Source organism: Barbus barbus (genome assembly GCF_936440315.1).
Source record: "Barbus barbus genome assembly, chromosome: 44".
Lineage (NCBI taxonomy): Eukaryota > Metazoa > Chordata > Actinopteri > Cypriniformes > Cyprinidae > Barbus > Barbus barbus.
The window spans coordinates 15275145-15300725 of record NC_136722.1 but is presented as its reverse complement, the minus strand read 5'-3'; the positions used below and the strand labels follow the sequence as shown (position 1 = coordinate 15300725).

Here is a 25581-nt window from a genome sequence, read left to right as displayed (position 1 = left end):
TCGCAAAACGTCGTTGAATGCCACTACCAACCACAGACGGCGAGGAATGGGCTTTGTGGCGCACCACGTGGATTTTAACTCTTTACTACAGTGATTTTTAATTTTTTTTTACGCATACGTACATTTTTTTTTTTTTACATTTTTTTTTTTGCAATACAGATAAATGTTTATTAAAAATATATATTTAACAACAATTTCAGTGCACATTTCACAGTGCAAACAATACAAAATAGTAGTATCATAATACAAAATGTTATCTTAACTATAAATATTACATTTATTAACAATAATATTGAATGCCATTTTTGCTTTTACATTTATACAAAACACTACAGTATTATAGTTATTATATCATGTAGCATTTTATATTAAATAAATATATCCTCAACCTTTTTTTTTAATGAAGCATTTCGTTTCTCTCAAAAATCAAACATCTTCCTACTGTTATTCAGACTATTTTGAACCTTTACTAAATCCCTTCACATACCAAACAGGCGTTATTGCTTGTAAACACAAACACACGCACGCACACACATATATAATACTCTAAAATAATAAATACTAAAATATATAAAAGCAAATTATAACATTATTACTAAATTATAATATTATGTAATTACATTAAACTTAACAGCGGCTTAATCGACATATACTGCATTCAATATTGATTATATTATAATTACATTTATTTTATAATGTATTTTTATCATATTAAAATTCAATATAGCTAATTTATGTATAAAAACACAAACTTAGGAATGAGATAAAATTGTGGATAAACGATAAATTAGCAACACAGCATTGCAGAATAGAAACTGGAAAGAAACTATAATGCATTACAGTGCATTATAGTGTTGTTACTGACGTATTACTGTGGAACTGGTTTGGGCACATGGTAGTTGTCCGGACAGTTGTTTCTGTGACTCCGTTGGTCCCATCTTGGCTACTTTGTAATCAGAGCGGAGAGGAAAGAGAACTCGTCCATATTACAGCTGCTGTTTCAGGTACTTACATGTCTATTACTAGCTTCGTTTCCTTATTTTGTTCTCAATCTGGACAGTGTTATTACATTTCATATTTTCTGTTTTGTTTTTGTGTCAGTGACATTTTTCCCATCTTGTCCCCAAATAATGATCTAAACCTTTCATTGGCCCACTGTTAGCTTGTCAGCAATCTGTCGACACCATCAAAGGTGTTGCGCATTTAAAATGACAGCTCGGTGACAGTTTAATGACAAATTTCAGTTGTGAATTTCACCCTGTGTAGAGTGCTAGCCTAGGCTTTTTATTGTCTCTGGGATAGGTTGCTAGCTGACATGGAGCCCGACTTTTTCTTTGTCATGTCCCTCCTTTGACCGATGCTGAGTGGATAGTCTGGCTGTCAGTCACGACTTCTCGAACGCTGATTGGTTGTGAGGCTTACAGCCCAGTTTTGGTACCTGACTTGTTCTGCGGTGCTGTCTGTGGCCTACTGTATTATTACAGAGCAACAATACTGTTTGAAATGACTGAGGTGTTATGCATATGAATTAATTTGACGCTATTGTCAACGTCACATGGCTCTCTATGTGTTTTGACCTGTGTCAAAGTGGTTTTGCTTCTATATTAGGATTTACGGATTGCCTTTCAGAGTAGTTAATTTTGTCGTGCTGTTTCCTAATGGTGGCTGTGTTTTAGACAGAGAAGTTTATTCTATTTCCAAGATATTTTGAGTAAATTTTTTTGCTGTCTCATTTTCAGTTATTTATATGTGGAGCTGGTTTCTATATTAACGTAGACCATGATTTCATAGTTGTAAAATGATAATTGGAAGATTCTGGAGTGATTTATATATATATATATATATATATATATATATATTGCTGTCTTCATGTCTTTATTGAAGATGAATAGTTGACGAGATATGTTTGGGAAATTATTATGTTCTATGATGTGATGTTATTTTTCATTAAAATCCTTTTTTGCTTATTCTTTTATAATTATTGTGCATGCAATTTAATGACCTACATGGCATTGTATTCTTAAAAATGTATTTGCCACCACACAACCATGATATCAAAGTTGATTAAAATATAAGATGAGCAGTTACAAGACCACAAACTTTACACGTTCCCTTATAACTGTTCTGGGTGTGTGTTCACTACTGTGTGTACACTTGGATGGGTTAAATGCAGAGCACAAATTCCGAGTATGGGTCACCATACTTGGCCACACACCACTTCCCGTTCCCTCCCTTTCCCTTAATTTGAAATAATAATGTTGATAAGAAAAATACAGAGAAAAGAAACGTTACACAGAATGAAACAGAACAGAGAGAAAGCCGTAACTGGGCAGGTTAAGTATCTATTAAACAATTTTTTTTTTTTTTTTTTATCTTGTAATATCTCTGAGCAGCGGTTTCTGTGGTGATGGACCCTCCCGGCGGCCGAGACGAGCGTCATCGTCAAGCGGAGCGGCTTCGGCGGGAGGAGGCATACTATCACTTCATTAATGAACTGAGCGATGAGGAATACAGACTAATGAGAGACAGCAATCTACTGGGAACACCTGGTGAGAACACACCGAACCCAGTCGTATGACTATCCACTCATTTAGTTTCATTTACACAGAGAAATATTTAAAGCATTTTACAAAATGAAAGGTGTGAGGAAGTACAAATTTCCAAACCTAGCCTTTTACTTAAATGAACAATAGATGGATATTAAATAGGGTGTGTCTTTGTTTGATTACAGGTGAAGTCACAGCAGAGGAGCTGAGGCAGCGTCTGGATGGGGCAAAGGAACGAGTGTCATCTCAGCCACGCCCTGAAACCCTCCCACAGAGCAGTGAGGCAGAGGGCAGTAGTGGTAAGGACATAAAGGGATGGGTTTGAATTCAGTTGGTCAGCTATACTAATAATTTTACTTTGAATGATCAGCTGGATTCGTATGCAATAAACACCTTGCAGAGTCACAATGCAATTACAAAACAAGTCAGGATGCATCTGCGTATTTTAGTAAAAGTGCAGGAGCATAAATCTTGGGGTTAAGGTTGTGATGATATACAGCTTTATGCAGTCATAGTAAAGCATGTATGTTCTGACCCACGGGGGGCATAAATGCAGACATAAATATAATGTTAAACTTTGTTGTCAGTTTACATTTGTGATTCTTCTGAATGTAAACTACTGTAATCTGCTAAGATTTTTTTTTAATGTTTTTGAAAATGTAATGCATCCTTGTCGAATCAGCTTAGGTTGTACAAGTAGAAACGACCTGAATTAAAGTAAATTGTTTCATTACTTAACCTTTTATTCATCAATATTGATAAGAAACTGGTAATAGACAATATTGATAAATAATTTTTTCTTTTCCAGGTGCAGTTGAGCCAGGTGCAGAGGCCTCTAATGGAGACTCCCTGTTGGAATGGCTGAACACTTTCCGGCGCACTGGAAATGCTACACGTAGCGGGCAGAGCGGAAACCAAACATGGCGTGCCGTCAGCCGCACCAACCCTAACAGTGGCGAGTTCCGTTTCAGTCTTGAGATCAACATCAACCACGAGCAACCCGAGCCTGGAGAACACAGCGACACCCCTGACCCAACTGAACTTCCAATGCCTCCTCCTCCTCCTCCTCCTCCACCTCCTCCTCCCCCAGTGTCATCTGTCTCTGCCTCTGCCTCTGCACCCACAACCCCTTACAACCCTTCAAGGTCTGCACCTTACTCACTTCAACACCCCACGCCACACTCTACGGCCAGGCCCACCCTGGGAAGGAGGGCCGCGGTGCGCCGCACTCGCAGTAGCACTGCTCCGCCTGTAACACCACCTCTGACCTCACAGGCTCCTCCTACAGCTCTCAGGAGGAACTTGCCTTCTTTGCCAAGCTCTCCTCCTCCCCAGGCTCCACTTGCTTTTCAGTCACAAGAGCAGGATGGTGGTGCCGTAAGGGGTCAAATACAGGTCACAACCTCCTCAGTTAATTCAGGGGAGGGGCAGAATGGAAATGAAGGCCCAGACTGCCCCACCGCTCTGCCTCAGTCCGGCCTCCAGGTGGGGCCAGCTGCCCGTGAACCACGAAACAGCAGGACTCGTTCACGTGGGCGTGTGCGCCGGGCAGCAGGGGCTGGTGGGGTTTTGTCTCGCTCTTCGAGACGTAGCCGCTCCCCCCTGGACAGAAACCCCGCCTCCAATGTTAGCCCCACCGATAGCAGCAACGCTGCCCCAGTGGAGTCCACCGGAAGTACCGCTGTAGCAATGGAAATGGGCGAGGCCACTGTAGAGCCAGCTGCTCCTACGGATCCTCCGGAGGCAGGTGAGGAAGAGGGGGAGGCGCCTGTATCAGGTGCTGGAGGTGTGCGGCGCCACCCCACTATCATGTTGGACCTCCAGGTGCGGCGCATCAGGCCGGGCGAGAACCGGGACAGGGACAGCATTGCCAGTCGCACTCGCTCTCGCGCTCGGGCCGCCGAGAACACAGTCACCTTCGAGAGCGACAGTGGCGGCTTTCGTCGAACCATCTCGCGCTCGGAACGTGCGGGAATCCGCACTTACGTCAGCACTATACGAATCCCTCTGCGACGCATTTCCGAGACGGGTCTTGGCGAGCCTAGCTCCATGGCGCTAAGATCTATCCTGCGCCAGATCATGACTGGCTTTGGTGAGCTCAGCTCCCTCATGGAGACAGAAGCAGACTCAGAGACCGTCACTCCCATCCAGGACTCCACTTCTGCTGGTGGAGCCCAGGCGTACCGTGTTGTTAGTGGCGAGGGCGGTGTGGCCCATGGTGGAGTGGAAACGGCACGGGAAGGTTTAGTGGCAGGTGAGGAGGAAGGACAAGTGCGGGTGAGCAGGACTGGGACGGAGGGACGACCTAGCAGCAGGGACACTAATAGCTTGGTGGAAAATGGAACGTTGCCCATCTTAAGGCTGGCGCACTTTTTCCTTCTCAATGAAGATGAAGACGAGGAACACCCAAGGGGCCTCACCAAAGAACAGATCGACAATCTGGTCACACGCACTTACGGTCAGGTCAACCTGGAGGGCGAGCTGGGCCGCGCTTGCAGCGTTTGCATCAACGAGTATGCTCAGGGCAACAAGCTGCGCCGCTTGCCCTGCGCCCACGAGTTCCACATCCACTGCATCGACCGCTGGCTATCTGAAAACAACACCTGCCCCATTTGCAGGCAGCCTATTCTGTCCAGCCATCAGGAATGATGTCAGGCTGTAGCTATCAATCAACGGACTGACTTTTGTTCCACCGTCGGTGGCACCTGTACATAGTGCTTCAATGTTTTCATTCTCTGAGATCCATTGTATTAAAGCTAAAGGTAGAACCAAAAGCAGAAAAAGACTATAATGCAGAGATTTAACAAAGCTTTATTTTTTTAGACCCTTTTCGTTTTCATCTCTTCCACTTCTTCCATTCACCATTATGCTTTGTGGACATATTAACAGATGGCGTGACTAACTCGGACGGAGTTAGGAATGTTAGTTTCAGCTAAAGGTGCGGTTACATTTACTGCTATTTGGCAAATTTTTGTGGGCAAAATCTAGTCTTTTCAATGGGTATTCATGTGATCAGGAATTTCGTGTGAGGGTAAACAATTTCTTTTTGCAACGGATTCACGTTGGTACGTCGCTCACTGCACTGACCAACAGAAAGCTGCTTGGTTTGGAAGTAACTTCTCTGAAAGCTGTGCTTCGTACATCGCTACACTATTGAAAATAGACGCTGGATCTTTTTTGCCTGTGAAATTTCACAGAAATTTCACAGAAATTTCACTAATGCAACTGCACCTTAATTCTATCTCACTTACAAATTTAAAGTCTGGTGACTTCAAAAAAATGGATAGACCTCTTAAAACTCTTTAAGGACATGTAAATAAATGAATGTCTGTGTTTTCAGTTTTAACAGTAAGACATATTCTAGAAAGAACCGTACACTGGTTCAATTGCATTTTCAAAAGGAACCTTTACTTTTAAGCGCTTGCAGAGAAATCCACCGGTTTTGAATAGGGCTGGGTAAAAAATATCGATTCTCCGATTTTAATCGATCTTCAGTTTAACGCAACGATATCGATTCGGGAAATCCCCGAATCGATTCTTAATGCGCGTGCTTCACGTAAGAGGATATGAATATTCACCTCTCGTCCTGAAGGTGTCACCATCTTTCGAATTGCTCCACTAAAAAAAACAACTGTGTGCACCCTATTATTAATGTAGATGTGTATTTCAGTAATAAACTTAAGTAGGAGAGTTTCAGTTACCAGCATTTATATCAAAATATGGATCCCATGTCTGCAAAACTAACATTTTAAATGAAATATTGATAGCTAATCGATATCGAATCGAAATCGAATCGAATCGAATTGCAGAATTGGTCACAATACCCAGCCCTAGTTTTGAAGCTCTATGAGTCCTCCATGTAAATGCTCCTTAATTTTGGGCAGTGTTCTTTTAAATGCGTTTTCAATCAAAGCAGGTTTTTAGTATGATTTTTATGGGATCGTTACGAATAGTCATGGGATATGAATGATGCATCTGGTCGTAGATGAATTTGTCGCTGAAATGCATCTGCAACTTTATACTACAAGAAACAGCAATGAGCAAATCCACAAACACTACAGAACTCAATTTTTAAGTGTGGTCATTATTTTCCCCGTGGACTAAATACGCTTTCCACTTTGACTGTCATTACATTTCTAATGAGAACAAGCCATTTGCATTTGAACAACAGTTTTGGAGTGCCGATCAGATTATATGATATGGAATGAGCTAGTAAGTGCATGCTTGATTTGTACCTGCGTATAAACCCCTGCACATAGTTCACAATGTTTTAATCAAAAGCTGAAATTGATTATCACTTGAAAGCACTTGTCAGCCTGCTGCACTATAGGGCAGTACATTCAAGCCTGTCATAGGCCAGACTTCTTCCAGGGTGATGCAATGATACAAGAAGACAATGAAAGAGATTGAATTGTGGTTAAATATTGTTGTTTTTCTACTTTTACCCTTCACGTACCTATTTTTATAGTTTTTATCATCACATGCTCTTGTACCGCACACGTGTCCTTGCCCTGCTTACTTTCCCTCAGTATTTTAACGTACAATGGTTTCACTTATGGCCTTGTCTGAAAGCCCCTTTTGCTCTAAATGACCATTTTCACGCAGTGTTGCTCCTTCCCCATGTGAGGCAGGACGTGAAGTAGGACTTCTGAATGAATGATCATGAATGTAGTGGGACCTTGCATCTTTCCAAGGTACACTTTTCCTCAATGTACAATAGATGTCTGCTTATGTTTCAGAATCTCGATTAAAACAAAGACCAAGTCTGTTATTCAACACCTGTCCTCGATGTTATTGTTTTCTTGTATACTAAAATATCCCTTTATTTTGGCTGTATGTTGTGAGGATGTGTGTATGTTCTGTAAGAAGTGTGAATTGTAAGTATGTGTGTAGCAAATGTGTGTGTATATTGCTGAATGGATCAGAATGGTTTCTGAGCTGTTGTGTATCTGCGAGTGGGGGATCTTTGGCCATGAAGTTTAGATATTTAATGACAAAAAATTGACATCATTGAGCTATGACTATGTATTATGTTATAATGTGATGCTAAAACAGAAGAATATGTATTCTGTTAATATGTAATAAAATAAAACACATTGATTTTTTCTTCTCTGCTCCTAACAATGGAATGATATTCTTAAGGAACAAATAGGGTTTTCAAACACTGATGTAATGTGCTTTGCGCAGTAAGATTTTTTTAAGTTAATATTTTTATTCAGCAAGGATGCATTAAACTGATCAAAAGTGACAGTAAAGACATTTATGTTGTTACAAAAGACTTCTATTTAAAATATAAGCGGTTCATCTGAACTTATATATATATATATATATAAAGTTCACACAGAGAACTATATTTGGACACAGGCACAATTTTTATTATTTTAGCTGTTGACCGAAATGTATTCAAGTTGCAGTTATATAATGAATATGGGCTTAAAGACAATTACTAGGCTTCAAAAACAAAACAAATCCATCAGAGAGATAGCAGGAACATTAAGAGCAGTCAAATCAACAGTTTGGTACATTCTGAGAAAAAAAGAACGCACTGGTGAGCTCAGCAACATAAAAAGGCCTGGACGTCCACGCAAGACAACAGTGGTGGATGATTAGAGAATCCTCTCCATGGTAAAGAAAAACCCTTTCACAGCATCCAGCCAAGAGAAGAACACTCTACAGGAGGTAGTCACTCTCAACGTCTACAATTAAGAGAAGACTTCACGAGAACATTTACAGAGGGTTCACCACATGCTGCAAACAAGGCAAGAAAAAAAAGCCAGACCATTTCTGGAAAAGCGTTCTTTGGAATGCTTGGAATTAAGATTAACCTGTACCAGAATGACATGAAGAAAAAAGTATGGAGAAGGTTTGGAACAGCTCATGATCCGAAGCATACACCATCATCTGTGAAACATGGTGGAGCAGTGTGATGGCATGAGCATGCATGGCTTCCAGTGGCACTGGGTTACTGGTGTTTAGTGATGAGGTGACAGAGGACAGAAGCAGCCGGATGAATTCTGAAGTGTATAGGGATATGCTCTCTGCCCAGATTCAGTCAAATGGAGCAAAGTTGATTGGCGCTTCATAGTAAAAAATGGACGATGACCCAAAACACACAGCAAAAGCAACCCAGGAGTTGGAGGTAAAAAAGTGGATTATTCTGCAATGGCCAAGTCAATCTCCTGATCTCAATCCGATTGAGCATGCATTTCACCTGCTGAAGACAAAACTAAAGGAAGAAAGACCCACAAACAAACAACAACTCAAGTCAGCTACAGTAAAGGCCTGGCAAAGCATCACAAAGGAGGAAACCCAGTCTTTGGTGATGTCCATGAGCTCCAGAATTAAGGCAGTCATTGCCTTCAAAGGATTCTCAACAAAATATATAAAAAATAACATTTTATTTATGATTATATTCTGAAAATGGGGGGACTGTGCATAAAAATGGTTGTAATTCCTAAGCCTTTTGTGTTATATTTTTGTTCAGCCCCTTGAATTAAAGCTTCAAGTCTGCACTTCAATTTCATGTTTCATTTTAATTCTGGTGCATACAGAGCCAAATTTCTGAAAATTGTGTCAGTGTCCAAATATATATGGACCTGACTGTATATATATATATATTCTTGTTAAGTAAAAAACCTTAAGACATATTTTTTAGTTAGATATTGTTTATGTTGTTAAATATATAGGCTAGTTAAATATTGATTCATTCATAAAGGCCACCTTTAACCCTGAATCAATGCAGTTCAAAGGTACAACATTGTTAATTATTAAATCAGAAAGTCTTAAACCAACCAAATACTCTAAAGCTGAATATTTACAAATGTCCATATATTAGTAATTAAATGAGACTGTTTAAGTCCAGAGCACACAAGGGCGTATTGTACAGCTTGAGTGTCCATTTGGGACAGGCGGGATCTGATGACGGAGCGCGCGCGCGCGCACGCGACGGATCAGCAGGATGGCAGGAGCGCGTTCCTGAGCCAGTGCGCGCGGCTGAGGGTGACCCATCATCAGGAACTATGCTGCTTCCATCAAACACCGCATCCCTGCGCCTGTGGCCCGCATACCCCCGCTGAAGCCCGAGTATGCCATCATCTCGCTGCCGCTGCTGGAAGCTCCACACATGCGTGCAGAATGTACTTCAACAGACGCTCGAAGAAGATCCACAGCGAGGGAGGTGAGTGTGACATAATCTGCTGACACGGGCGACGCACACTGGCACTGTTTATGCATGCATTTTCTTCGGTGCTCTGGATATTCGCATGTTCCTCTATGTGTACATTATTAATAGTTATATCATTGACATACCTAATTCTAGCTTTACATATACACAAATTAGAAAAGCATCAGTTATGCTCCACCTGACCCGTCTGGTGAGGCTCTCTTGTAGGTGACCTGTCATTTTCGCTGTATAAACAAATGGGTTACAAGGGTGGTGTTCGCTTTTCAGCTGATTGGTGGGAAATTAGCGGCAACTGTTCTTTTGAGATAAACTGTGATGCGGCTATGATTAATCTGATCTAGATCTGCATAGATAAACTCCCTGTTGGTGGTTATTTAGCTCATCACGTGACTGTTTAAAGCGCTCTAACTTTCTAAGCTCTTAGATTCACCTGTTGAGGTCATGTGCACATGTTATCTAGCTTTTTATTAAATTATTTAAATTAGATGCTGGCATGTAGCAGGTACAGGCTTATTAATTTATTTAAGGTTTCTCTTTGCTATTTTCTAATTTTGTAAATGTCCGACAGTTTTACTCACTCCTTTTTATGAAAATATTAATAAATAAATTATTTTATAATATAGAATGTTAACAAAATCTACCAAAAGAATAAATTAAAATCAACCCAATAAAATAATTTAATCACTTTGATTTTATATAAATTATAAATTATTTAAAAAAATGTAAAAACTCTTGGACAGATAGGAAATAGCAGAAATTCAAGATGTTATAACATAATGATTTTTTTTGTGTGTGTGTTACCTTCAAGCAATACCTTAAAAACATCATACTTAATTATTTGTTAATTGTATATACACTGAAATAATGTTGGGTTTACTTTGAAACATTTTCACTTAGAAAGCTAGACAGCTAGAAACTAACAAATTGAATTAACCGTGAAACAAAAACTGAAAGCAACTGAAAGTGACAAAGACTGAAAGTGTAGCGTGTAAGCTTACAAATGCATGCAATATATGGCTAAAATCAAAATATCCACTTGATATTTGTAAGAATTTGTTTTTGATTTTAGCATTGAGATCTGTTTTATGCAATAAGGCATTGCTTTCCAAATCCTAGCAATGTAGGTTTAAAATCAAAAGACTGCAAACCACTGAAAGAAAATCACTTACTGCATCGCTGCAGTATTTTAAATGCTCTGTTCTGAATGGAAACGAGCCATTGAAACATTTATTATTATTAAAAATCTTAGTAAAAGCTTATATATCATTCTCCAGATGTCAGTGGACTGCCAGTTGGGTTTCAAAGTACTTAATGCACCAAACAGGGGCCAAGAATACATCACAAATACATTGCTCTTGAGATTTGAATGTTGGTGGCAGGTTTGAGAGATTGCAGAGTGTTTTGGCAGCAGGTCGGTTCCAGCACGTGTTTTATCGGCAGGGCTTTGTGGGGTGCTGACACCGAGGGTGGAGTCTTTTTGACTGACTGACACACATGCATTGTGGATTACACTGACGGTTTGTTCACAGCATTTGTTTGGCCTGCTCTGACCCAGCATGTTCCAGAATTAACATGCAGGAGCCATATTGTTGGTAACCTCTTTTCTAATTCTGTGAAATGTGTTCTGCTCATGTTAAGAGATGACTGATAGATGTTTTCCTTTGACTTTACTCTCCGTATGTTCATGTACAAGTTGAAACAGAAGCAAAATAACATGCATGTCAAATTAAGTGCTTCTACATACATAGAGTGTGTTGTTGTTTTAACAGTCACTTGACAAAAGATAAGCTTCTGATGTCATGTTTGGGTTACATAATCACAGAACCGATGATGTAATTCATTAAAGGGCCCTGTTTTAGTGATCATCTATACTGTTCAGCGTTTCTGTGCATCACTTTTAAAGGCCACATGGGGGCAGCAACTGTAAACTCATCATTCATTGTAGGAAACTGATCTATTTTATTGACTTCTTAAATTACTGGGTGTCAATAAAGATTGATATATATCACATTAAACTGATGGGATGCAGATAAGACAAAGTTTGTATACAAATTAAACACATTATACTTTATTTTAGCATATTTTTCTCTTGTCAGAATGGCAGTTGGAGGGATTACCTAAAAACACTGTTTAAGGGTTCTACTTCTATAAATGCTTTGTCAAACGATGCTTCTTCTTTTAAAAGAATTAGAACTAATTAAGGTAATTAATGCAAAAGGAATACATGAAACTAATTGACAGAGCATTCATAAATTGACTGCATATGTCATTCAGTGCTTGAAATACTAGTACAAATTAGGTTACTTCAAGCATCTGAAAAGTTGGTGTTTGTAACTATTCTTCACCTGATTAAAAGAATGTTTTGTAAATTACAGGCATTTGCATTATACAGATTCATCATTGTGGGAAGATAGGAGAAAAATAAATATTAACTCATCATTTAATCTTATAAAGTAATATTTAATTTGATTTATTATTTTCTGTTCACATTAGCAAGTCCGCTCACTCAGATAATGATAAATCCTTCTTGAATTATTCTCTTATTAAGCACCTCCTTTTATTTATTTATTTTTGTTTTGTTTTTTAAATATTACACACAATTATTTTGAATTGAGAGACATTTTAAGGGGAAAGATGGCACACATTTAAAGTATTGCTTTTTCATTTCTTGGATCAGAGTGGTTTATCATGTTAGACAGAGAAAAATTGACTTGCTTTTGCTTTGCTTTTTTGACATGTCAGGGGCCCCTGACACACTATTAAAAAAAGGCTTTCTATTGAGAGAGTTATTTTAAATATTAACGCTTGAGCACCATTTCTCATCTCTAAAAGCACATTTCTAAGAGTGTTTGCTCTGTGGTCTTACTGACTTGATATCTTGTGTTGTTTTTTTCTTATGGCAACCCTTGTTGGGGCTCCTCCAGAACAGTTAGTGTTGACCCCTCTTAGCCAGGACTCCCCCCTCCGGCAGGACCAGCCCATGGGCTCCAACATGGGCTCCCGCCTGGCAGACAGGTTTGAGAAAAGTGAGTGCCCCCCTCAAGCGGGCTGCTGCCTCACGCTACTGCTTGGAGCCTCACAGGTGCATGAAGCCACCCCTTCCTTCAGCCCACACTGCATGGATTGACTAATAAAGCTAACATTCTCTGCACTCTTTCATCACATGCACACAGACATGGCATGCATTAGGGCTGGGCGGTATGACGGTATATATTGTGGTGACACAAGTGTGTTTCAAGTGTGTATGTTAGAGATACTGCGTTAGATGGTAGAGTGGTAAAGAACCGTGTGGAAGAGAAAATAAAGAGCGAGAACTGCTTGATGTTAGAGTTATTGAATGCTTGAATGATCAAAAACGCACACGTTTATGCTAAAATGTCCATTGAGTAGGTTTGTCAACACAGTCGGTTATGTCTGTTTAAGTGAATGTAATAAGTTGGGGGAAAATCGTTTGTGTATCAATAGATCAGATCCGTGCGTGAGGTTTTAAAGGAATAGTTCACCCTAAAATGATTTTTTTTTTAAATCTACTTACCCTCAGGCCATTCATGATGTAGATGAGTTTGTTTCTTCATCAGAACAGATTTGGAGAAATTTAGCATTACATCACTTGCTCATCAATGGATCCTCTGCAGTGAATGGGTGCCGTCAGAATGAGAGTCAAAGCAGCTGATAAAAACATCACAATAATCTACAAGTAATCCACACGACTCCAGTCCATCAGTTAATGTCTTGTAAAGTGAAAAGCTGTGTGTTTGTAAGAAACAAATCCATCAAGAGGATTTAATTTAAACTGTTCCTTTTAGCGAGCCCATAATCCATAATAACACTTCCTCCTTTGAAAAAGTCCATCCCCTGTTGTCCTTTCACATCAAAATCAATTGACATATTTGTTTTGACTGTTTTTGCCTTCAAATGGTACTTGATCTTTGCATATTTCACACCTGATTCAGACAAGACAACTTTTTCACTGGCGGCGTTATTAGTTGAATATGTATTAAAGATTAATTGGTTTCTTACGAACACACAGCTTTTCTCTTCACAAGATGTTAATTGATGGATTCATGTTGATTTATTGTGACATTTTTATCAGCTGTTTGGACTTTCAATCTGACGGCACCCATTCACTGCAGAGGATCCATTGGTGAGCAAGTGATGTAATGCTAAATTTCTCCAAATCTGTTCTGAAGAAGAAACCAACTCAGTTTCATCTTGGATGACCCGAGGGTGAGAATTTTCAGCAAATTTTCATTTTTGGGTGAACTGTTACTTTAAAGTGTCAGCAGCATAATAAACCTGCTGCCATCTGGGTCAATAAAGTTAATCAAACAACAAAGGAAAAAGAGAAAATAACTCTACAAAAGTTATGCTCTTGACTGTATAACTTGTAATTTGAATAAGATCTAATCTATTTATATTTGGGCTATTTGTACATTTGATTATTCAATTTCAATGATTTCTTGCATATTAAATAAACCTACTGCACCTGAAAAGCTTATTTAATTTGTATGTTCTATTGTATTTGTCCTATGTTTGCAATTTGCTTCTTTGTCCTTATTTTTAATAGCAAAAATAAAATAACAAAAATAGCTATATATTGGTATATGTCATTATCATGAATTAAAGTTTCTCATAAAGTGAAATAAGATTTTGTTCGTATCGCCCACTCCTAGCACGCATCAAGCGATGCACCAAAATGCATGCATGCATAACAGAAATAACAGTCCTTCTGATGTGGGTGTTAGTCGGTAAGCCAGGGGTTAGACTGTGACGCTTGCATGGCTTGTGTTGTGCATGAGGTTGCGGGTGGCTGACGTGCCTGGTGGTGTATGTGAACGATCTCACCTGCACTCTGGGATAAAGCTTGGTCAGGATTAGATACAGGTGAAGTTGCAGAGCCGACAGAAAGAGGATTACCCTCCCTGGTCACTGTGCCTGTAAGAGGCTTTCATTCCTCATTCACCCTTTTCCATCGCCATAGCGGCCCAAGCTGCGAGCGCACCCCCGTTTCCCTTGGGGGCCACCAGGACCTGTGGGTCACCTTGGCAACGGGAATAACATGTCACGCCGAGGGCGCAGGAAGTCTAGGCGGGGCTCTGTAGGTAATGGGTTTCCAGACGTCTGGTGGAGCGGCCACACGTGAGCATGTGGGAACTAGGAATGGGCGGATCAATTATTGATTCTTCTGATATTGATGCCACATTGAGAGGATTTATCCACATAGAATCGATCCTCAGTGGTTTATTTAATACCAGTGCTTTTACTATTTAATTAGCATGAAAGTTAATGTGCATCAGGAAAAAAACTTTTTTTCAGCAGATAATGTTGCTCATCACCAGAATGCTGAAAAGTCACAGCATTTTCAAAAAATGATTTTTCAACTTTAGCTGATTTTCATATTTTGAAAGCGTTTTGAGTTTTTTGTTCTGTTCATTTTTCTCCCATATAATAGTATTTAGTATAGTGGTAGTATTTATTGAAGTATTTATTGAAATTTAATTTTGACATTATTACTAAGGAAAACCTGACTTTTATTTTTTAGTTTATTATTTAATTATTTTATAGAAGCAATGTTTGTAAAAAAATAATGAAGCTAAATTTATTCTAAATTGGTGTCAGTGCCATCTCAAAATACCTCTAATCAGACTATGATGAATAAATTATTAATTTTGTTTTAGTAAACATATTTCACACAAACATTAAACAATGTAAAACCAATGACATAATTAAAAGAACTAATTAAAAATAGTAAATAAAGAAATCACTGTGTCCACATGTGTGTGAACAGCTTTTTATTGTGAACTTTGACCTTGGAAATATATTTACACAAGTTTATGTATTTTCAAAATACATGTTTCAACCAATGCCATATATACAGTATATATATAAATTATATATATATATATATATATATATATATATATATATATATATATATATATATATATATATTTTATTCATTATTTTCAGTTGATTTTTTTCCCCAAAGAAAAAACAAAAAAACACTTTTTTTTTCATGTGTAAGAAACATAGCATCAATTTAATATTTTAATATTCTTTTTTTTTTAAGTTTCTTGATTATTTAAATTATTTTTCATTACTGAAAAATCAAGGGACAGATTTGTCATAACATTTTGATAATGCCCCTGGACAAACAGAGAGAGCAATGTTTGCCATGTTAATTTTCTATAGGACTTGGTATAGGAATGACATTTTTTCCTCAGAAATCACAAAAACTTAATATTTATTAGAGGTATCAGTACCAGTGGGTACTGATATTTGCATTTGAATTGAACAAATAACTTGTTACGCCCATCCCTATAGTGGGAGACTGTAGCTGTATGCAATTTGCAAATTAAGAGCCTCCTTGAGCATGTAATATTTTCTGACTTTGGCTTTTGCTGGGTCATCTATATTAGCATGTTCACTGTCCTCTTGAACTGTTCCAGTGCCATTGTGTTGGGGTAGCAGAAAATTCTAGACAACAGAGGAATTTGACACCTATTTGAACAGCATGACCATAGTCTGACTAATCAGAGTAGTATAATACAGATGGAGAGATGTGCAGTGATATTGCATGGAATAAGAGAGGCCCGCTGAATGAATGCATGCGGTATAAGAGAATGCGGCGAGTAAAGTGAGCACGGTTACAAAGGCATAGGGATGAATAATGCAACCAGGGCTATTCATAATTTAAAAGCAAGCTGCTTTTTAGTGGTGAAAAGCTGGCAGATGGCCAAATGACCACACTCACCCCAGACTGTGCTCAGGGTCAAACTCAGTGATAAGTTCGGACATCATGGCCAAAAATATCAGCACCCTTGGTAAATATGACCAAAGAAGGCTGTGAAAATTAATCTGCATTGTTAATCCTTTTGATCTTTTATTAAAAAAATTAACAAAAATCTAACCTTTCATTGGATAATAAGAATTTAAAATGGGGGGGAAATATCATTATGAAATAAATGTTTTTCTCTAATACACATTGGCCACAATTAGCGGCACCCTTTTATTCAATACTTTTTGAAACCTCCATTTGCCAGTTTAACAGCTCTACATTTTCTCCTATAATGCCTGATGAGGTTAGAGAACACCTGACAAGAGATCAGAGACCATTCCTTCATCCAGAATCACTCCAGATTCCCAGCTCCATGACGGTGCTTCTTCTCTTCAGTTCACCTCACTCATTTTCTATAGGGTTCAGGTCAGAGAACTGGAATGGTCATAGCAGAAGCATGGTTTTGTGCCCAGTGACCCATTTTTGTGTTGTTTTTGAGGTTTGTGTTTGGATTATTGTATGGTTAGAAGATCCAAACATGGCCCATTATAAGATTTCTAACGGAGTCAGTCACTTGATTTTTTTTATCTGTTGGTATTTGATAGAATCCATGATGCCATGTGTCTGAACAAGATGTCCAGGACCTCCAGCAGAAATATAGGCCCACAACATCAAAAATACAGCAGTATATTTTATTGTACACATGGAGTACTTTTTATCCCTGTGTTCACCAAACCCATCTTGAGTGTTTGCTGCTAATTTTTTTTTTGTCATTTTTTAGTTTCATTTGACCATAGAAGACCATCCCATTTGAAGTTCCAGTCGTGTCTGATAACTGAATATGCTGGAGTTTGTTTTTGGATGAGCTAGGAGAATTTTTCTTGAAACTCTTTTTTGATGTAGGTGCTGTTTGACAATTTTTTTTTAAAGGTTTTCTGACCCTGAGACTCAACTATTTTCTGCAATTCTCCAGCTGTGGTCCTTGGAGAGTCTTTAGCCACTCAAACTCTCCTTCTCACGGTGCATTAGGACACACGTCCTCTTCCAGGTAGTTTCGTAACATTTTCTGTTGATTGGAAATTCTTAATTATTGCCCTGATGGTGGAAATGGGAATTTTCACTGCTCAAGCTCTTTTCTTAAAGCCACTTCACTAATTTGTGAAGCTCAGTTATCTTTTGCTGCACATCAGAAATATATTCTTTGGTTTTTCTCATTGTGATGGATGATTAAGGGAATTTGGGCTTTGTTTTCCCTCTTATTTATATTTCTGTCAAACGAAGCTATGGCTAGATAATTTCATGTTCATAATCACCCTGGAGTGCTCAAAATTGTGAATATGAATGGGAATATACTTCAGAGACTTTTTTCTCATAAGAATTTCTAGGGGTGCCAATAATTGTGTCCAACGTGTATTTGAGAAAAACATTTATTTCATAACGGTATTTCCCCCCATTTTAAATTCTTATTATCCAATGAAAGGTTAGATTTTTGCGAATTTTTAAAATAAAAGATCAAAAGGATTGACAATGCAAATAAATTTTCACAGCCTTCTTTGATCATATTTACCAAGGGTGCCAATATTTTTGGCCATGACTGTATGTAACTGACGTTATTTTTACATGCTTTTAATCATAAGATAAAATAATGCTAAATTTCACTAAGAATGTCTTATATTTTTTATTTTTATATTAAATATATTTATATTGTATATTTATAATACACTTTATGTGCATAATATATATTAGGGGTGTAACGAAGTACACAAAAATGATGGTTTGATATGTACATCCAATTTAAAGGATCAGTACGTTTTTGGTATAGCAGGGAAAAAACGAAACATAAAACTTCTTTTTTCTTTTTCATAAACCAGTGGTTTACTGAACAAATTGTCTCTCTTTCTTTAAACAAATTTAATTATTAAAATTTTCTTAAGAATAAAATCTAAAGTATCTCAAAAGTGGTAAGCGGGCTCCCTGTAGTCGTACACAGAGGAATCACTTACCTTAATGTAAATTAATGTTAAAACAGTGTTTCCCAACCAGTATGAAGACAGACGTCTACTTCTTTGCAATACAAGGGTAAATAAAGAAATGGAGTTGGCCACCGCTGAAACGGCCTCCGACACTCGGATGTGGCTGCTCAGCCCGGTCTCATGAAAATGCGTATAAATAGCACGCCAAAATAAAAATGAAAACTTGTGCTATTGATAAGAAAAAATGGACTTTGGCGTATATATGACACGCGCGTGTTTGGCGTGCATATAATACGCAATTTTCGCATGCATATGATACGCATCTACCCCACAACCCTAACCCTACCCATCGCGTAGCATATACAGTGGCATGCGAAAGTTTGGGAACCCCTTGCAGAATCTGTGAAAATGTGGATAATTTTACCAAAATAAGAGAGATCATACAAAATGCATGTTATTTTTTATTTAGTACTGTCCTGAGTAAGATATTTTCCATAAAAGATGTTTACATATAGTCCACAAGACAAAAAAATAGCTGAAATTATTAAAATAACCACATTCAAAAGTTTGGGAACCCTTGGTTCTTAATACTGTGTGTGGTTACCTGGATGATCTACGACTGTTTTTTTGTATTGTGATGGTTGTTCATGAGTCCCTTGTTTGTTCTGAACAGTTCAACTGAGCACTGTTCTTCAGAAAAATCCTCCAGGTCCTGCAGAATCTTCAGTTTTCCAGCATCTTTTGCATATTTTAACCCTTTCCAGCAGTAACTGTATGATTTTTAGATCCACCTTTTCACACTGAGGATGATTGAGGGACTCAAACACAACAATTAAAAAAGGTTCAAACATTCACTGATGCTCCTGAAGGAAACACGATGCATTAAGAGCTGGGGGTGAAAACTTTTGAACAGTTCTGTTCATAGTTTTGAACTATGTCCAAATTTTTCTTATTTTGTTGAAATATCATATTTTTCCATTTAGTACTGCCCTTCTGACGCGACAGAAGATACTTGCATGTTTCCTGGAAGACAAATGAAGTACAATTTACCTTGATCTTCAAATTCAAAAAGTTTTCACCCCCGGCTCTTAATGCATCGTGTTTCCTTCGGGAACATCAGTGAATGTTTGAACCTTTTTTAATTGTTGTGTTTGAGTCCTTTTTTGTTTGAGAACTTTTAAAAAGTTTGCAAGGTGGCTAAATGATGCCTGTGTTTTTTTGATCAAGTACTGTAAATGTTTTACTTTACATTTAAGTGCAGTGCAGTTTTTATTTAACTTCTAGGTACAGTACATTTTAATTTAATAATTTAAGTTTTTGATTTACATGTAAGCACAGTGCAGTGTTAATGCTCGAACTGTATTTACAATGTTTAAAGTGGCCAACAATAATAAATATTCTTATTAAGAATAAAACTGCCGTTTTTGAACTGTGCATAGCTGCAGCTGAATAATAAGGCCTACTACACTACTGTATTTTAATGTTGGTCATTATGGTGTTACTTGGAGAGCCAAATATTTTCTGAGGTGGTACTTGGTGTAAAAAGTTTGAGAACCACTGCAGTAAAAGGAGCCCTATTACTTGCACATTACTATAATATTAAAGTTACAATTAACAGTAAAGCCCAAACTATTAAATTCAATGGCCATTTATTTTTAGATAATCAACACTCAAATAAAAAATTGTATGCAAATATGTAAATTGCACATAGGTTTGCAAAGGGACGGAAGATTTCTGGTGAAATGTTGTGCAATTATTAACAGTGTTTGGGTGTGATTTATATGCTGCTCACACAAAAATGGTCTTTCTTGGTCTTTTTCTGAGGGCAAAAGTCAGTGTAGCACTCAACTTCTAGCACGTTTAGCAACTTGTGAATTGAATGCTTATTATTAATCTTAGCCAGAGCCTTTGTGTCCATTATGAAAGGTTTGTCATGCATCTGTCCAGTCAATGTACTGCACATAATTTACCAGTAGGTTGCTGATTTTCCAGCTCTGTTATGTTACTCGGGTACAAAGTGTCTGCTGGTCTGGCCATAAAGATTGAATGGCTGAGGTTGGGATTGGAAGAATAAAAAGTGTAATGAGAAAATGAAAGAGTTAGAGGAAGAAAGTGATCGTTCAGCACGGGATATGAGATGTATGATGAAAAGTGTGTCATATGTGATTCTATGGCCCTAGTCCAGAGTATGTCCTACTGAGGAACTCTCATGAACCTCTGGTTCACGTTGCTTTGCATATTTATTTAGTGAGGCAGATCTGGAAACATGACGGGTGTTTACAGCAGTGGTTCTCAGTAGGTCTCCAGTCTGTTTTTATAGAAGGGAAAATATAATAGTAAAAGAAAAAAATAAGATAAGCATGCATAGTTAGGAAAATAAAATGAATTTGCTTATTAAAATTGAGTAGTAAAATGTTTCCTATTTTTTCAATGTCACAGGCTGTGCATTAAGCATCAAACTACTTTAGAGCAAAAACTTATGAATAATAAGTCTGCATATTGCTGGATCTATGCAATTAATTGTATATACAGGTGCATCTCAGAAAATTAGAATATCATGAAAAAGTAAATTTTTTCTTGTAACTTATTTCAAAAAGTGAAACTTTCATATATTTTAGATTCATTACATGCAAAGTAAAACACTTAAAAAATCAGTATCTCAAAATATTAGAATATTTACATTTGAGTTTCAATAAATGACCATCCATACAGTATAAATTCTGGGTATCTTGTTCTTTGAAACCACAATAATGGAGAAGACTGCTGACTTGGCAATGATGCAGAAGGCGAACATTGACGCCCTCCACAAAGAGGGTAAGTCACAGAGGGTCATTACTGAAAGGGGTGGCTGTTTACAGAGTGCTGTATCAAAGCATATTAAATGTAAAGTTGACTGAAAGGAAGAATTTGTGTAGGAAAAGGTGCACAAGCAACAGGGATGACCGCAAGCTTGAGAATAATGTCAAGCAAAGCTGATTCAAACACTTGGGAGAGCTTCACAATGAGTGGACTGAAGCTGGAGTCAGTGCATCAAGAGTCACCACGCTCAGACGTCTTCAGGAAAAGGGCTACCAAGCCACTTCTGAACCAGAGACAACGTCTTACCTGGGCTATGGAGAAAAATAATTGGACTGTTGCTCAGTGGTCCAAAGTCCTCTTTTCAGATGAAAGCAAATTTTGCATTTCATTGGAAATCAATGTCTGGAGTCTGGAAGAAGACTGGAGAAGCACAGAATCCAAGCTGCTTGAAGTCTATGAAGTTTCCGAAGTCAGTGATGATTTGGGGTGCCGTGACGTCTGCATGGTGTTGGTCCACTGTGTTTTATCAAGTCCAAAGTCAATGCAGCCGTCTACCAGGAGATTTTAAGAGCACTTTATGCTTCCATCTGCTGACAAATTTCATGGAGATGCTGATTTCCTTTTCCAGCAGGACTTGGCACTTGCCCACAGTGCCAAAACCACTTCCAAGTGCTTTGCTGACCATGATATTAGTGTGCTTGATTGGCCAACATGCCTGACCTGAACCTCATATGGAATCTATGGGATATTTTCAAGAGAAAGATGAGAAACAGACGATCCAACAATCCAGACGAGCTGAAGGCTCAATAGTGCCACAGGCTGATCGCTTCCATGCCATTCCTCACTGATGCTGGAATTTTTGCTAAAGTAGCCCCGACCAACTATTGAGTGCATAAATAAACACTTTAAAGAACTTGAACTCTTCTGCTTTGCAAATCCTTTTTTTGATTGATCTTAGGAAATATTCTAATATTTTGAGATACTGATTTTTGACTTTCATGAGCTGTAAACTCTAATCATCAAAATTAAAACAAAAAAAACCTTTGAAGTGTTTTACTTTACATGTAATGAATCTAAAATATATGAAAGTTTTACTTTTTAAAATAAGTTACAAGAAAAAATTAACCTTTTCACCAAATTCTAATTTTCTGAGATGCACCTGTATGTATCTCAATGTTTGATTTTAAGTTGTTTAATTTTGTACAATAAACACTACTTGTAAAATCTGGGTCCTGATGCAGAACCATTTGAGTGCAACTAATTTAAACTGCACCCACTAGTTAATGATACAATTAGGTCTGAAGGTGCTCAGAGTCACCTTGAAAGATGCATTAGCCATAATTTATGACTCCATAAAATCACATTTAAGAGCCAGTGTCTTCAGCACTAAAATATATGACACCATACAAAATTACAAGTTAACACAGTTCTCAGTTAGTGGCAAGCTATCAGTGGTCAAGCTGGCCTTTGACACCAAAGGGATGAGTGCTTGCTATATTTACACCCTGTTCATGTTGTTAGAAGGAAGATAACTTTTCAGAATGCAGGGTCAGAAAGCAGATAGATCTAATGGAAATATAGCCTTTAATATGATCATGTCTGCAAGTTTTAGCTGATTCATCTGGTTTGTGGTTTTGCAGTACTGACCAGCAGATAAAGTGTTAGATATGGTGCAAGAGATGGCATGGTTGTGTCTTCATAAAAAGTCTAGAAAATTCTCAAGCAGAATTTAAATCTATCTATCTATCTATCTATCTATCTATCTATCTATCTATCTATCTATCTATCTATCTATCTATCTATCTATCTATCTATCTATCTAGCAGGTGCTGGTCATAAAATTAGAATATCATGAAAAAGTTGATTTATTTCAGTAATACCATTCAAAAAGTGAAACTTGTATATTAGATTCATTCATTACACACAGACTGATATATTTCAAATGTTTATTTCCTTTAATTTTGATGATTATAACTGACAACTAATGAAAGTCCCAAATTCAGTACCTCAGAAAATTAGAATATTGTAAAAATGTTCAATATTGAAGACCCCTGGTGCCACACTCTAATCAGCTAATTAACTCAAAACACCTGCAAAAGCCTTTAAATGGTCTCTCAGTCTAGTTCTGTAGGCTACACAATCATGGGGAAGACTGCTGACTTGACAGTTGTCCAAAAGACGACCATTGACACCTTGCACAAGGAGGGCAAGACACAAAAGGTCATTGCTAAAGAGGCTGGCTGTTCACAGAGCTCTGTGTCCAAGCACATTAATAGAGGGGCGAAGGGAAGGACAAGATGTGGTAGAAAAAAGTGTACAAGCAATAAGGATAACCGCACCCTGGAGAGGATTGTGAAAAAAAAACATTCAAAAATGTGGGGGAGATTCACAAAGAGTGGACTGCAGCTGGAGTCAGTGCTTCAAGAACCACCACGCATAGACGTATGCAAGACATGGGTTTCAGCTGTCACATTCCTTGTGTCAAGCCACTCTTGAACAAGAGACAGCGTCAGAAGCGTCTTGACTGCACTGCTGCTGAGTGGTCCAAAGTTATGTTCTCTGATGAAAGTAAATTTTGCATTTCCTTTGGAAATCAAGGTCCCAGAGTCTGGAGGAAGAGAGGAGAGGCACATAATCCACGTTGCTTGAGGTCCAGTGTAAAGTTTCCACAGTCATTGATGGTTTGGGGTGCCATGTCATCTGCTGGTGTTGGTCCATTGTGTTTTCTGAGGTCCAAGGTCAACGCAGCCGTCTACCAGGAAGTTTTAGAGCACTTCATGCTTCCTGCTGCTGACCAACTTTATGGAGATGCAGATTTCATTTTCCAGCAGGACTTGGTACCTGCACACACTGCCAAAGCTACCAGTACCTGGTTTAAGGACCATGGTATCCCTGTTCTTGATTGGCCAGCAAACTCGCCTGACCTTAACCCCATAGAAAACCTATGGGGTATTGTGAAGAGGAAGATGCAATACGCCAGACCCAACAATTCAGAAGAGCTGAAGGCCACTATCAGAGCAACATGGGCTCTCATAACACCGGAGCAGTGCCACAGACGGATCGACTCCATGCCACGCAGCATTGCTGCAGTAATCCAGGCCAAAGGAGCCCCAACTAAATATTGAGTGCTGTACATGCTCATACTTTTCATGTTCATACTTTTCAGTTGGCCAACATTTCTAAAAATATATTTTTTTGCATTGGTCTTAATTGATATTCTAATTTTCTGAGATACTGAATTTGGGACTTTCATTAGTTGTCAGTTATAATCATCAAAATGAAAGGAAATAAACATTTGAAATATATCAGTCTGTGTGTAATGAATTAATCTAATATACAAGTTTCACTTTTTGAATGGTATTACTGAAATAAATCAACTTTTTCATGATATTCTAATTTTATGACCAGCACCTGTATCTATCTATCTATCTATCTATCTATCTATCTATCTATCTATCTATCTATCTATCTATCTATCTATCTATCTATCTATCTGTCTATCTGTATCTATCTAGCTGTCTATCTGTCTGTCTGTCTATCTATCTATCTATCTATCTATCTATCTATCTATCTATCTATCTATCTATCTATCTATCTATCTATCTATCTATCTGTCTGTCTGTCTGTCTGTCTGTCTGTCTGTCTGTCTGTCTATCCTTTAAAAATGTCAAATATGTGTTTAACCTACAGTTAAAGTAAAAAGGAAGTACTTTATAGATAACAGCCATATATTTTTATAGTACTTCCTTCTTGCCTTTACTGTGTTCAACTAATTTTTTACATTTTTAAAAGGAAATCTGATATCTTTGACTTTGCTTAAACAACTTTTTCTTTAATAGATCTGTGCCAAGGTTTAATATCGTTTGGCTGATGGCTTGCATTTTTTCCCCATCCATAAACCCCACAATATTCAGATCATGGTCAACAATGTGTTTTTCAATGGCATATTTAACCTTTACATTTGTTGCCCGATCCACATTTACTTACATATTTGGCTACAAAAATTATGAAAATAATACAATAACCATCTAATTGTGCTGATCACAAAATGAAAAGTTTTTAATTATTTTGTTGACCTCAAAAGCTGGGAGTCAAACCTTTTGAAACTTTATGGTATTTTAGTGCAAAATCTGGCTAATAATAATGTGGCCCAATGCATAAAAATTAATTAATCCCACAATAGGCCTATTCACATCAGTGGTCAATAATTTTCAGTGGCATATTCTTTGACCATTATTTGTTCCCCCTTTCACATCTGCCTTAACCATTTAAATCTTCCTAATGGCATAAAATTGACCCGAC

General features: G+C 37.9%; 2 protein-coding genes across 2 annotated transcripts in view; both read left to right on the top strand.

The window, feature by feature from the left end:
* The first annotated feature begins 857 nt into the window (after window positions 1–857).
* LOC306863044 (E3 ubiquitin-protein ligase RNF6-like) lies at window positions 858–7659 on the top strand. The gene is made up of 4 exons (XM_079406203.1): window positions 858–1004; window positions 2394–2549; window positions 2732–2845; window positions 3355–7659. The coding sequence occupies exons 1-4, from the start codon at window positions 893–895 to the stop codon at window positions 5193–5195; spliced, it is 2223 nt and encodes a 740-aa protein (XP_079262329.1). The 5' UTR covers window positions 858–892; the 3' UTR covers window positions 5196–7659.
* A 1823-nt stretch (window positions 7660–9482) lies between these two features.
* LOC306863086 (phospholipid-transporting ATPase IB-like) overlaps window positions 9483–25581 on the top strand; it is a 66146-nt gene continuing 50047 nt past the window's right edge. Inside the window, exon 1 of the mRNA XM_079406259.1 lies at window positions 9483–9723. Within this exon, the coding sequence (XP_079262385.1) occupies window positions 9681–9723 (43 nt within the window). The 5' untranslated portion in view covers window positions 9483–9680. The remainder of the gene's footprint in view (window positions 9724–25581) is intronic.

Bases quoted from the DNA above. Each gene is read 5' to 3' on its own strand.
- LOC306863044 (XM_079406203.1), top strand. From the start codon at position 893: ATGGTAGTTGTCCGGACAGTTGTTTCTGTGACTCCGTTGGTCCCATCT. The intron at 1,005-2,393 runs GTACTTACATGT...ATCTCTGAGCAG, and splicing joins TATTACAGCTGCTGTTTCAG to CGGTTTCTGTGGTGATGGAC. The intron at 2,846-3,354 runs GTAAGGACATAA...TTTCTTTTCCAG, and splicing joins TGAGGCAGAGGGCAGTAGTG to GTGCAGTTGAGCCAGGTGCA.